Raw genomic sequence first — 14,964 nt, 5'->3', positions numbered from 1 at the left:
GGTGTGGTGTGGCTGCCTCCCTCCTCACTGCAGGGCTGTGGTTGTGCTCCCTGTGTTCAGGGGTAACAGAGTGCTCACTTCAAGTAACTGCTTCCTACTCTTCATACAAGAGAGGCGTCTCGAAGCAGTGCGGCCAGAGAGGCAGACGTTCAGTTCATTACAGTCCTAGGCAAAGCATTCATCTCACACATATATAGAAGACGGAGGTGCAGTTTTAATGAATGGGTCTTGTAACATCTCTTTTTCGATATGAGATTTTTTTTTAAGTTTCTCTTCTTGGTCATGTTCAAGACAGCTGAGCCTGCTGAAGATGTCAGCATTAGACAGGCCGCAGGAGCCGGCAAAGAACTTAGTCTTGTTGAACATCAGCTGTGTGCTAGAAACCCAGTCATTGAGCTAATCCTCACAGCACTGGGGGTGACAGGTAATATTTTCTCTTTTACAAAAACTGAGGCCGAGAGAGACTCATTTGCAGCCTGTAATATAGTGAGAACACTATAGTGGATCCAATGGCGGGGGGTTATAATTGATTTTTAAATATAATTTACACTAAAAAAAATGTCATAACCCTATGTACAAAGTTCACAAGCTAAATTCCTTTCTCCAAACAGGGGCCTTGTTAATTGCAAAGAAAAGACAAAGATCCAGGAAAATAGCAATTATCTTGATTAACTCATTGAAATGGAAATACACTAAATAATTCAATTTCCCCCACTGGCTGGTAGAAACTCCTTATACATTATTTAGCCAATACAGGGGTTTCTTTGTCAGAGCAAATCTGTTCACGCAATTAGTTCCCAAGGTCACTCCCTCAGATCCCAAACTGAATGCGAACACACCAATTCTACTATCACGCCCACAACCCCCGAAAACTAAAATCCTTTACTACACCTTCACCTGAAAGGGAGCCCTCCTTCTCCGTGTAAATCACAGCCTCAGGTGACGGTGGTTTAATGATTATGCGGGTGTATGAGTTCCTGTGAGTGCTTGGATGCGTTTGCATGAGCACATGTGTAGGGAGGCCAGAGAACAACCTCAGTCATCCTCAGGAATGCCATCCACCCCCTTTAAGACAAGGTGTGTCATTGGTCTGGGACTCAGAAATGAAGCTAGACACCTGGCCAAGCAGGCTTCACGATCTGATGTTCTCCACCTCCCCAGTGCTGGGATAAAAGCCTTTACTACCAGGCCCAGCATTTTTATGTGGACTCTGGATTCCAAACTTAGGGCCTCATATTTGTAAGGTGAACACTTGACCAATTTACAATTGTATTTTTTAAACAACGTTTAAACTTTTCAAATTTACTTTATATCGGAGCAGAGGAGGAACACTGATCCCTGGCACAAACCAAAAGTGGAATGGATCATGCTTACCATTAAAGGGAAACTCACTTTTATTTTTAGATCCTACTGTGTACCACTCTCTTCTCCCAATATCTATCTATATAGCACCTAGGGTTTGCAAGCCCCTGGGCCTGACACAGAAATGCATTGACAAGGGTCTCCCCAGTCAGTAAGAAGTATCATCCATATATTCTTCTTTACCTATGAACACACTAAGACCCAGAGAAAGTACTTAATGACTTCCAATTGTGCAGTAGGCATAAAGCAGAGCATAGTCCCTGCTCCTCCTGCTATACTGGCCCAGCTCCCTATGTACTTCCTGACTTACCTGCGTAGCTGGGATTAAAGCAGTGTTTCTAGGGGCAGTCTGAGGCATGGACTACCGATGAGATCAAATACAGGGGGTTCAGTGACATCTGCTGTTGCTGTTTGCAACAACACTGTGGCAGTGCCAGTAATTACAGGAGCAGCGTGCAAGGGAAGCAAGGGAAGCAGCAGAAAAATCGTTTTACTAGAGGGGGGAACCAGAAGTCAGGCGGGACGAGTAGAATCAAATGTCAAGTCTGAGAGTTCGAGGTATGAGCCAGGAAAATAGTCAGGTCCTGAGGGTACCCAAAATGGGCTAGAAAATGGGGTGCACTGTGGGCCCCAGCAAAGTGCTCCAGCTCAGATTGGAAACAAAGTGACGGTGTAAGACACCAGTTCTCACTAGACTGGACCCACGGAACCAAGGGCAGCCTGGGGGCCTCACACCGGAGTCTCCACCACACAGAGCTGTCGCTGTCTTCGGGCCATTCTGGGGATGGAAAGACTTGATAATCCCCCTTCTCTCTGTCTCTGCCTTGCTTTCACTCTGGGTATCCAGCCTCTGTCTCTCGGAATCCCTGCCCTGCCCCCTTTCTCTGGGTGAGTCTGTCCTGCTGTTTCTCTGGGGCTCTACACTCTTCTCTGAGCTGCTGCTTCCCTCACTCTCTAGGTTTCTGCCCCCTTCTCTGTTACCTGTCCTCTTCTGCCTTTCCTTCTAAGTGTCTGTCTCTGTCTGCTTCTGATGGTTTCTCTCGGTCTCTCCCTCTTGGTCTCGGTCCCCTTCTCTCTAAGATCCCCACACCTCTGTGTGTATCTGTCTGTCTGTCTTCTGTCTGCCTTTGTACATCTCTTTCTGAGTCTATCTGAAACTACATACAGACATGCATACGATACACATATGCATACATACATACATACATAAATTCTGAAAGTGAAATTACTTAATAAATGATAAAACTACCTAGAAATCATTACAGCATATTTTAACCTAAATGAATAAAGCAGAGTTTTGCTAATGAACCATTTGCTGAAATATAGTGTCTCCCTTTAGCATCATGAGGCAGCTTAGTGGATCCAAACCCAATGTGCATGCCTGTGGTGTGGGCTGTTACTAAAACAAATTTTAAGTTGGTTTTTATCAATCCTCTTAACAGATTAAACAAGACATCTAATATGAACAGCATATACTTTAGAGAAACTTGTCTTAGAGTCTCCTGCTGTGGAGAGTCAAGGTTACTCGGGCCCCATGTCTGTTGGGAAAACCCTTCTAGAAGACGGCAATGCAGTCTTTGGCTCTGTGGAGGTGGTACCATGGCTTTCAGATTCAACTCCTAGTCACACTGAACTTAATGGCAAAAAAAAAAAAAAGTCTTGATAAAGCCAGATGTGGTGGTACACACCTGTAACCCCAGTATTCATGAAGCCGAGGCAGTCTGGGCTACACACACAGTGAGTTCCAAGCCAACCTGTGCTACATAGCGGGACCCTGTCTAAAAAAGGAAAAGCAAGCAAGGAAAGAAGCGGACAGAAGGAGGCTAGTTCCAAAATTGACTTCCTGGATGGGAGTGAGTCACAAACTTCCGCATGCTCTGCAAGGGGAGGTGGCTCTACCCTCCCGTAGTGCCCCATGACAACTCCCCTTATGATCACACTCGCATTAAATATGCGAGTCCCTTACTAATTCTTTACATTTATTTCTGCTTCGAGTTTAGGGCTTTTCCACCGCGTAGGTGCTTATTAATTTTTTATGAATGAAACATAGATCCAGGAGGGAAGGGAGCTAAGAAGAGACACACGTGAGAACACTAGATACCAATCCTGGCTCCGGCGTTATCAGTGCACCTGGCAGGACATAGAATTCAATTCACACAGTTCAAATAGAACACTTGGCTTTCAGTCTGGGCTTGAGAGATATGAGAGCTAAAAAGAGCATCCTTCCCAACTTTACAATGAAATAAGCCCGACAAGAGACAAATTCATGAGTTTTCCTCAACGCCTTTCTCTGCGGTCACAGGGCAAGCAACTGGCCCAAATCCAAGAACTCAACCTACAGAAAGGACAACGTTTAAGCTCCAGCTTGCCTGGGTAGACACAGCCAAACACCACAGTAGCAGTTCAGCTAGAGCTGCAGAAATTGATGGGGGGAGTCCATGCCCTCTTCATGATCCACCCCACCCCTGCAAACTACAATGGGGGCTTCTACACACACACACACAAACCACACACACACACACACACACACACACACACACACACACACACACACAGAAGAACTTGGGGAAGTGTCACTCACAATTGGCATGAGAGGGGGGCATGGCAGGTGCTAACAGGGATCACCTGCCCCCTCCACCCACACCTTTGTCACCCTGTCTCCCCTAAGGAGCAAAGGAAAACGGCACTTGCGCATCCTCCTTAGACACTGGTGAAAATCCATTTCAGCTCAATGAGAAACAGAGAGGAAGAGAACATAATAGCAACTGCTGAGAGAAGAGTGGGGCTAGGTCTCTAGCCCAGGGCTGCTACCTAAGAAGAGCCAGGAGCAGGGAACAGCCTGGGCACCCATGGGCGCCTCCCCTGAAGCCCTGTCAGAACAATGGAGAATGCTCCCTACATCCCGCAACTGCCTGAAATCTCGAAGCAAAACTAAGAGACAGAATACAGTAGAGAAAAGGGTAAGGAGTGGGCCAGCACACAGGAGACGGCCCTCGAAGACAGTACTAGGGAGAACCCAAAGCTGAAGGGGGAGTGAGTGACTTGGAGGCAGAGAAAAAAGTCAATAAAAACAGCTCTGGCAAAGCAGTTTCTCAAATTATTGCTAGAAGAACCTAATGCCTGTGATGCACCAAGGCTAACCGTAGAAACAGTGAACTTCAAAGCCAGCCCTAATCCTAAAGCCATGACCCCACACACACTCACGAATGACCTCACAGGAGGAAATTCACTGCAGTTTCTACTGTCCTACACAAGATGTCACATTTTCCAACTGACCATGCAAAAAGACAAGAAAAGCAAAAAGCGTAGTCATCAGACCTACATTCAGGTATGACACAGATGTTGAAAATCCCTTTCAGGGCATTTAAAACAACTGTAATTATATTAACAGCTCTAATGGAGAAGGTGGGCAGCAGGGCAAGATCAGATGGACAATTTCAGCAGAAATGTGGGAGAAAAAGTATCAAATGGAAACGCTAAAAATGAGAAACATGGCCACAGAGATAAAGAATGCCTTTGATGGGCCCACAGCTCTTGATGATGGCATGATACAGCTAAGGAAAGAAGTCAGGTCAATAGAAATTGCCCAGACTAACACACAAAGAGGAAAAGAGAAAGCACAGAGTGGGACATTTGAGAGCTGTGGGAGAATATCAAATGGCCAAATGTACATGCCGTGGAAGTCTAGAAAAGAGAAAATAGACAGAAGAAATACTTGAGCAAATAATGACCAAGAAGTACTCATAATTAATAGTGGGCCGTAGTCCAAAAATGTACCAGGCAAATATGCAGTACCAGGCAAAATATGCATACACACACATACTTATACAGGCAGAAACCTCTAAGAATATCACATTCAAACTATGAAACTGTTTAAAAGGAGGAATCTTCTGAAAACAGCCCAAAAAGGGGGATGGGATATTTTATAAGAGGAAAAAAATGATAAGAACAACAGCAAATTCTCACCAGAACCCATTCAAACTAAAAGATAGAAGTGCAAAAAGAAAAAATAAAAACAAGGATCTGTCCACGGAGATGTGATTCCAAAAATGGCGTTTGGATGAAGGGGTCTAGAGGGACAGGGAAGGATAAGGGATCACCAAAAGGGGCTGAGACCCACAGGCACTAAGAAGAATGAACAGCCATTACCAGCCTTCAGGACAAGTCCCTGAAGTTGTAGCCGTGGGAAAAGACCTAAAAGAAGCTGCCATAGGTGCAGCTGTGAAAGGACTAAGGGAGAAACGGAAGGAAACCATGTCGTGATCTCACCTCTTTCCAGTGCCTACCGCTGACTTGACCCTAGTGAAGCAAACCAGGGGAGGTGCCCACTGTGCAGTCTACAGTGCTGGCCTCTCAGAGAACAAAGAGTGGCAAGGGATAGCTCTAGGAGAGAGCAGCACAGTCCGCATAGACACTGACTGACTCCGTGGCATGGTCCGTGTAAGCGGGAGAGCCAGGATCCTATCCCTGCTGGATGTGACTCCTCAGTGCTCTCCCACAAGACACCTGGCCTTGGAACAGGGCCAGTGAGCTTATGATAAGGTCTGCAGATCTTACAGATCTTGGTAATCCTGAATGCTAGAATTCATTGTTGGGACTCAATCTTGCAGTAAATACTCAGTACAAGTCATGACTGTAAAATCCAGAAAGTACTCTGGCTCTGCCTGGCCTTAGGAATGCCCAGTGATGTGATGTCATCCATTACAGTGACCAGAGGTCAAGGGAACTACCATGATAACTGGCTTTGAATTCTAATTATTTACAAACGACAGAGTGACCAGATCTTTTGCTGGTGACATTGGTATTTAGAATCATTACAGATGTAAGTCTTAAAAATCACATATTTGTTATCCAACTGAAAAGTCAAGAGCAGCAAAAGTTGTGTATCACAGAGGCAATTTGGCATTTTCCTCACTCGCTGCACGTAGCGAGTGGCTAGCAATGAAGTATGCAGTGTGAAGAAAGCCTTGCAGCGTGTGTGAAGGTACCCTTTAGCGGTCCTCTTCTGAAAGCCAAGTTCACGGCAGCTCCATGAATCTTTTATGTGTTTTCTTTCACTGTGCTGTAAAGATGCTTCGGAAAACTGGTGTGAAAAAAAAAAGTCAGTGGAAAGATATGGTGGCAAGCCAATCATCTGGCCATCTTTACCTCCCCCTCTCCAACAGGGACCTGGCTCTGCAGCAAAGTGAGCTGCAGCCGGAGCCAAGCAGAACATCTTGAAAACTGTCAGTCTTCTTGACCCACTTGAGACTTCCAAACAGGATTTTTTTTTCCCCTTTAAAGCAGAGATGAACACAAAGGTTTTTTTTCTTTATCTGAAACAGCATCGTTTTTATGGAAAGTTTGGTCAAAAACCACAATCTTTATGGTCAAGCAGACCTGATTTTGAATATGTGTCCTTCTATGAGCTGTGTCATTCTAGGCAAGTTGTTCATCCTCTCTGACCTCCATCATTGCCATTTGTAAAGTGACAGTAATAATCCCTACCCTGAAAGATGCTAACGTGACGCTTGATACCTGAAAAGCGCTCTGAACATTAGTAAGCTCTTCTTTCTTCATATAGAAGGGGATCTAAAATATATGATGGTTTTCCATCAGACCAAAAAGATCAACAAAAACAGCTAGCATTCTCTTATTCAGTCAGTGAACATCGCAGAGCAGTACCTTCATGCTCAGTCTCTTCTAAACATTGAGAATACCGACCAAGTCCTTGCCCTCATGAATCTTACATTCCAATATGAGGAGGCAGGTAAATAAGATAGTGAATATAGATAGAGGATACAGAACTATAATGTGGTAGAGATGGGGGGGGGGCTCTGTTTAGATACAGTCAAGGACGACCTCACTGTGAAGTTAGGGTATTTGAACTGAAACACAATATAAAAGGAACTAGCTGTGTCAGTATGAAAAGGAAGAAATCAATCTCTACAAAAGGAACAGCACCCCAGCATAACACTTGGGCGTAGCATGTTTGGGACAGAAGCATAGTGAATCCAACATAGTTCAGAAGAGCAAAGGCAGAAAGAGAAACAGGAAGGAGTCAGGTCGCACAGCCAACCCCCATTCACACTCTTAAGCACTCCGAGTTCTAGGCATTCAGCCATGACCAGTCGAATCCCTCCCTTTAGGAGCCAACATTCCACTGAGGACAGTCTCCTAGGATACTGAAGGCCCTAGTAAGAAGTTCACATCCACAGGAAATACATCACCATTTTTGGTCCTCACTGTGTATTTTTCTCCCTCATGGAGGAGGAAGTGTAGATGCCGAGGTTATGCCATGAGCCTGACTGCATTACCACTGGTTGTGGTGAGGCCTAAAGGTTAGGAGGGAACAGAGCTGAGTGTTGTCCTCCAGGTTCACCTCTGTTAAGGATAGAGATGGGACCCCCAGCCCAGACTATGCCATCTCTCCTGGTTTGGAAGAAGACACATCAGTGCTCTGGGAGTTTTTGTAGTAGAAAGCATGTCTGTCATCCTATCACCCATGGTAGAAGCAGAAGGATTCTCAGCTGCACAGTTAGCTCAAAGCCTGCCTTGGCTACACTAGACACTGTCTCAAAAAACATACCAAATCAACAAACAAAAAAGCCCTGATAATCAGAATTAAGATAATGTCCCAACATCACCCAAACAGACCCAGGGCTCAAAGCAGCCACCCGGAACCTAAGTTACTCAGAGAACTATCTTTCCCTGATCCCTCTACCCTGCTTCAGGAGCTCTCAGCAGGTCTGTGGGGGTTCTGCAGAGGCAGCCCAAAGGGCAGAGGGCTCAGGGCCCGGAGGATGGATGGGAGGCTCCAGTTCTCCCCACAGAGGGAAAGGAACAGTGCTCTGATGGGATAATCACAGGTATTGATCAGGAGGCTGGAAGATCCATCGGCATTTCTCAAGCTCTGGGAGATACTGAAATTAATGAATAGGAGACAAAAATTTATAAATTGGCTGTTCCATTTGATGTTCATTTAATTAAGACATTCAGTCCTTCTAATGGAATATGTGAAGAGTGGAAATTACTGGGTTTGGGCTGTCGCATGTAAAATGAAAACCAGATCTTGAAGGCACAGGGCCTTTTCATTGTATCTTCCTCTGGCTCGATTTAATTATGCAGTACAAGCCACCTTCCATAATAATTACAATTGTCTGCCTTGATACAAAGCCTCTTTCTGTTTGGAGATGAACACTCAGGGGAGAAGCCTGGGGAGATTGCTGAAGTATCATTTAATGAGAGTGGTTGCCTCTAGATTTGTGCTTTCAGCAGTTTATCGTGCACCTACTGTGTGCCCAGGTCTGCCACGTCCTGCAGGAGGCAGTGTGTGAATGAACCATGGTCTCTTTCTCCCCATGCCCACTTCTGCGTCCATTTATTTGTTCATTTCTGACTGTTTTCTTGATGTCTGTCCCAAACGATGCTGAAGCAGGGATGAAGTGGGAGTCAGCACCCCTGGATCACCATGGTAGCAGGTGACAGAAGCCAGGTGGTGTGAGCCCAGACTCTCAGCCTAGTGTTCTGACTCCACAGGGCTGTCTTGACCTGGAGCACTCATAGTCCCAAGAGGGAACCAACTTGTACACCAGTCTTCCAAAACATTCTAGAAGAAAGCAATGCCCTTTCCATGCTGGGCTGCCGGCATGGCAAGGATATCTTTCCTGCCATGTGGACTAAGAAAGAAAGATTCAGATAAGTGATCCATTTTCCTGCTAGCTATCAGCAGGTAAAGTCGCATCTAGGAAACTATGTCAAACCCTGGATAAGGAGAAGTTGGAGACTGGGGAGTAGATCTGACTGGAAAGAAAAGCCAGAACGTGCAAAGTCACAGCCCAAGCCCAGCTGTCGCACTGTTCTGCTTTGTGGTCACAGCAACAAGGATCAAAATTCACTTGGAAGAGGAATAAGTTTGATTGGTTTACACATCCACATCACAGTCCATCACTGAGGGAAGTCAAGGCAGAAACCTGGAGGTAGGAACTCAAGCAGAGACCATGGAGGAATGCTTTTTACTAGCTGGATCCCTCTGGGTAGCACAGCTAGCTTTCTTATGCAGCTCATGCCCTCCTGCCTAGGGAATGGCACCACCTGCAGGGGCCCTCCTACCTCAATTAGCAATTAAGAAAATGCTCCCATAGACGTGATCACGTGCCAGTCTGATCAAGGCAATTCTTTCATCAAGGTTTCCTCTTCCCAGGTGACTCTTTGTCTGTTTGACAGCTGAAGCTAACCATGACATGCACCATCATACTTCTGTCACTAAGTGCCACCCCTTTGGTTTCTAGGTATGACAGCTTTGGTCGCCTGACAAATGTGACCTTTCCAACTGGCCAGGTGAGCAGTTTCCGAAGCGATACAGACAGCTCAGTACACGTGCAAGTAGAGACCTCCAGCAAGGATGACGTCACCATAACCACCAACCTGTCTGCCTCGGGTGCCTTCTACACTCTGTTGCAAGGTAAGTCGGCCAGGGCCTGGGGCCTTTGAGACCCAGAGGTGAAGACCCCTTTGGAGGAAGATGACCAGGGCAGTAAACTACTACAGTAGCTGTCCAAGACCAAGAAAGACTCCCTCTTGGTTTTTCTCTGTCCTGTCACCTCATTTGTAAAACACACCAGGCAGAGACCTGTAAAATGTCTCCCAGATGCTAGGGAGTAATTTTTCATTGTCCCGTCCTATTATTCTCAGAACAAAGGAGAGAGAATCCATTAGCTGTTAATCCAGGTGACCTCCTCCTCTGCTGTGGTAATGGCTCCCAGATTAAAAACCTTTCCTCTCACACTGGTGCAAGGGAACAAAGGATTGAGTAATTACACCTAATCGCAGCATGGAGAAATCCTTCCAGGAGCCCAGGACAGGTTTGTGCCTCTGCCAGAACTCCACAGGAAAGAGACCCTTCCATGCACCCATCAGTTAATCCCAGATATGGATTGGGATTTTAGCTTCAGGTAAATGACAGTGAGAAAATCTTGCTGTGGATCCCCTGTCTAGACTGTTCCTATGGGAAGTGGTGACCCCAGGGTAGTGCCTGAAGCTTTGGTGGATTTAATGAACTCAAAAGCAAAGCTAGCATCACTTAAGAAAGCCCTGGCTGCCTTTTCCCTTCTTCCCTGGCTTGAGGCACTCCCAAACCCTTGACATCGAATAGTAAAAGGAGCTTTGCACTGTGCATCCAAGGTCTAGCGCTCTCTCTCTCTCTCTCTATCCCTCTCTCTCTCTCTTTCTCTCTGCTGCCTTCTCATACCTCAGCCCTTGTGTTTCTTCTCCAGGGAAAGAGAGCATGGTGAAGGGGTATTGGGTAGTGTGGAATCCCTGAGTGAACCTGGGGCACCTGTACCTGCTATCCAATGCATGGTCCCAACTAGATGAACTGGAGGGAGTCAACTCTTCTTCCCTGAGCCTGTTTTTTTGATCTTAGAAATGGGGCTGTATTATAAGATCTGCCTCACAGAGTTGCCTAGACATATTGTAGACAGCATTTGTAAAGTGACCAACATGGGCCAAGCACAGAGTATTGCTCGGAAAATACTTGCTGGATTAACTCATTAATTAGTAAGCAGTTGAATTTACCACAAGGAAACAAATGTTTGTCTGTTTGCATTACTGCTTTTGTTCCCAAACATAGCTTTCCTCTTTCAAAAAGCTGGATGAAAAATAGATGTTATTAGAGAAAGAGAGATCATGTCCAGGAATTTCTTTCTTTAACAAGGAGTTGGGACACACTGTGGGGTTTATGCTATGGCAGGATTATTACCAAGAGAAGTTGCCAGACCCCATCTGATGAGAACTCTGTCTGAACTAGGACAGCAAAGCCAATGACTGTTAAGATGTGTGACCATCAGCCTACCTTCTGCCCTCAAGAATTGTTGCATCTGCCCACTTTATACTGCTAAGCCTGCTTTAATAAATTTTTACATTTGGGCAACTTTTTTAAAATTCAAAAGTGCCACATTTCTCAGTTTTAAAATGTACCACCATTTAATCACAGCTTTTCAGGGGAGGGGAATAAAACCACAACGTTCAGCCTAGATTGTAAGACACACCCCAATTCCAGAAACATCGGGACATAAAAGGGAAAAGCACATCCTAGAATACAAGGACACGGTATCTATTTTCTGCCTGGTACCCCTGCAAGTTGCCCGTCTGTTCCGTGTCCCAGGCTCGGGTGCTCAGCCTGGCAGCCATCTCAGGAGAGTCTTCGTAAGAAGCTCTTTCGGTTTCATCTCAGGTCCGAACGAGAAATAATGAGAAGTAGCTGCTAATGAGTAGCAGCCTTGGGCAGTCACAGCCCACATTAACTAGGATCGTGAGAGATGGACCTCCCCACATGCTGGTCCGTCCAAAGTCAACAGTAATAGACACATGTGCATTCAGCAAGGAGAAGCTTTACGAGATAAATTGACACAGGCGTTTCCACTCTTCGAGTGGAAGCAGAATACAGATTGTCAGTGAATGATGTGTAGCAACACTGAGGCAGATTTTAGAATCCCTGTGAGCGATAAAGTGTGGAAAGATGGAGTGGGGAGGCAAAGGGAAGACCTAATTTGATGTCATTCTTGTGGGGAAGATTCAGTGAGCGTTTCCCATGAAAACTACATATTTTTAAAAAGATATATTTATTTTGTTTTATGTGAATGAGAATTTTGCCTGCAGTTATAAATGTGCACCACATTCAAGTCTGGTGCCCATGGAAGCCAAAAGAGGAGATCAGATAGATCCCCCTGGAGCTGGAGTTACAGACGGTTGTGAATTAGAGATGGGTGCTAGGAATCAAACACGGGTCCTCTGCAAGAGCAGCAAATGTCTTAACCACAGAACCCTCTCTCTCTAATTCCCAGCACTATATTTTTGTGGTTTTACATAGCCTGGGACATACCTAATTTAATCCACCAAACACTCACTGAGCAGATACAATAATAATAATGCTAGCTATCATATTGTGAACACTTACCAACTAGAAAGGATATATGACCACTTGTGTCTAACTTCTTCCACTTAGTAATATTGACATACATTTTCTTACAGTGTTATTTGTAGTTGGAAAAACCTGAAACAAATTAAATATCTATTTGGTGCTGTTAAATAAATTGAATTGCCATATAATGGAAGACTGTAGTTATTATTTCAAATATTTATTAAAAATATTTAATGGCACGATACGATGCATAAGCTGATGAAAAACTCCATAGTAACTATTTGACTCTGTAAATGCATTAGGAAATATTGTGAATTCTACAAACATACAAAATATTTCCAATCGTTTTGAGTGGTGGGCTTAGTCTCCGTATACCTTCATAGTTTTCTTCAGTGACAATGTATTGCTTCTATAGTTGGGGGACACATTCAGACCCCCGTCCTAGCCTCCATCTTCCCTCCTCTTCAGCATCTTTGCTCTCCTGTCCTTCAGACCAAGTCCGGAACAGCTACTACATCGGGGCTGATGGCTCCCTGCGCCTGCTGCTAGCCAATGGCATGGAAGTGGCTCTGCAGACCGAGCCCCACCTGCTGGCTGGCACTGTCAACCCCACTGTGGGCAAGAGGAACGTCACACTACCCATCGACAATGGCCTCAACCTGGTGGAATGGCGCCAGCGCAAGGAGCAGGCCCGTGGTCAGGTCACAGTGTTCGGGCGCCGTCTGCGGGTGAGCAGAATCTTGCAAGCACTAATCTGGTGGGGGTATATTTAGAGACCCAGATTCCATCTTTTAAACTTCCCCTGAAACCTCAGTTTCCTCATCTGCCAAAGGGAGACCTGAGACCATGAACCACATGTAACAAAAGGCTGTGGAACATCCTTTTCAGTTTTGACTTCCGGGAACATGGCTGGCTTTGGGGTTGAGTCTGGGCTGAGTTTCCAACTTATTTTATTCCATGACTGAACGTGGGCATGTCAGTCATCTTAGAGCCCCAGTTTCAGCCACTGGAAGATAAAGCCCATTTTACATGCTGTTTCAGGGATTAGCAGTGGCATGCCCAGCGTCTCCCACAGAGCCTGGCACACATCAGGGATCAGTAACCTCTGCTGCTGGTGTCCTTACTGCTGTGGTGTTGCTGTCATTGCTAGTATGTCCCCGAATTTTAGAAAATAAGCTACATTTGATGAAAAGGACTAAGTATGGTGGCAGGAAGATCACAAGTTCAAGGCCATCCTGCCTCTGTACCAAGTCCCTGCCCATCAGGATGACCTTGCCATAGCTGTCACTGTTGAGGGTGGAGGTCTGGTATTTTAGCATTTTTCAGGATGTGGAACCCTGAGCACCTTGTCTGCTCCTCCCCACCCCCATCCCCATGTTTCTGTTGAGTGAAACTTGGGCCCAGCACTCACTGCCCAGTAGCCTTCCCTCTCCCCCAGTTTCAAAAAGCAAAGGGTCCGTTAAAGGGCATTAAAGCAGGAGGAGAATATGGATGAGCACTTGCCTAGCAGGGTGGTAAAGCGTGGTAAAGAGGAAACCAGGGTTAAGAGGACCTGGAGCTTCAGTTCAGTGGTTGAGTATTTATCCAGCCGATTGCCCAGCAATGTGCACTACAAAGCAGAAGCCAAAGGGCCGCAGAGGGGGGACAGCTGGTGACCTGGGCCTGGCTTTCTGCCCAGTACCTCCTAGAACACAGGTGCTCAGTGGACAGCAGCTGAGCTGAAGTGAGCCACATAAATCCTCAGAGCAACAGTGGCCTCTCGAATCCCCCCTGCCTTGCAACCAGGAAAGTTTATATACATGTTCCCATCTTCTACATGGGGCAAAGTCCAGAAGATAAGTAATTGTTTCAGACTCATAAAACTAGATGGTTGTAAATCCTGGGGAATAGATCCACATCAGAAGTACAACAGTTAAACAACTTATCCAATAGCGGAACCTAGAGCCCCCCCCCCCCCCGCCCCCGCCCCAAGCCAGGCTTCCTTTGCACCCTCAACAGCCAAGAATTCTGTAGCTAGCTAGCTAATGTGGAAACCTGCCTCCTACTAGTTCCTGTGGAAGGCCTAGCTGTCTTTGTTCCCTGCCACCATCTGTGGTCTCACTAAACCCTCATCTGCATTCTCAAGAGCCCTTCAATGCACATCTGAGGCCATGTGCCAAATGGGAAGTTTGACCTAGGTTGGATTCCCGCTGGGTCTCGTGTGTAGCCTCCAGCAACTCCTCTGAGCCTAAACTTCCTCTGCAGATGCAGGAGATGATGTATTCAAAGCACCTAGCCCAGGGCTGCAGATCCCAGGTGCTCTGTAAAGGGCAGTGATTAGTGCTATTAGGAGTTTCTCTCTACCGTGTGAACACGACCAGAAGTTTCCCAGGCTTTAATTGGTCCCTCTCCCAGCCGGAGATAGATGATACTCTAGTCGGGTGGTCACATCTCTGCTTCCTCCCAAAATAAATGGCCACCCACAGTGGCAGTGTGTGGAATGAGAATGTTAGCCGGGTGTGCCTCCCCATAATGGAGCTCATTTTTTATACAGCTGGGAATTTTTTTTAATAAAGAAAGATGTAAAATAATCTCATTGCCGCCACTGCAGAGCACAGGAAACACAAGGTGCTTCCCCCAGTGAACTGCGAGACTCAGTTTTATTAATTTTCTCACTAAGGTATAGATCCCCTTCTTCACTAGGGTCCTTGGGGGTGGGGGAG

The 14,964-nt window shown here is 45.9% G+C and overlaps 1 protein-coding gene across 1 annotated transcript in view; it reads left to right on the top strand.

Moving 5' to 3' along the window:
- Tenm4 (teneurin transmembrane protein 4) overlaps positions 1-14,964 on the top strand; it is a 735,358-nt gene that overhangs the window by 703,256 nt on the left and 17,138 nt on the right. Inside the window, 2 exon segments of the mRNA XM_052714273.1 lie at positions 9,633-9,805; positions 12,755-12,990. Of these exon segments, the coding sequence (XP_052570233.1) occupies positions 9,633-9,805; positions 12,755-12,990 (409 nt within the window).

This window comes from Peromyscus californicus, unplaced genomic scaffold, assembly GCF_007827085.1.
Source record: "Peromyscus californicus insignis strain IS unplaced genomic scaffold, ASM782708v3 Scaffold_4__1_contigs__length_199733344, whole genome shotgun sequence".
Lineage (NCBI taxonomy): Eukaryota > Metazoa > Chordata > Mammalia > Rodentia > Cricetidae > Peromyscus > Peromyscus californicus.
The sequence above is the reverse complement of the archived record's forward strand: the minus strand, read 5'-3'. Positions and strand labels throughout refer to the sequence as shown.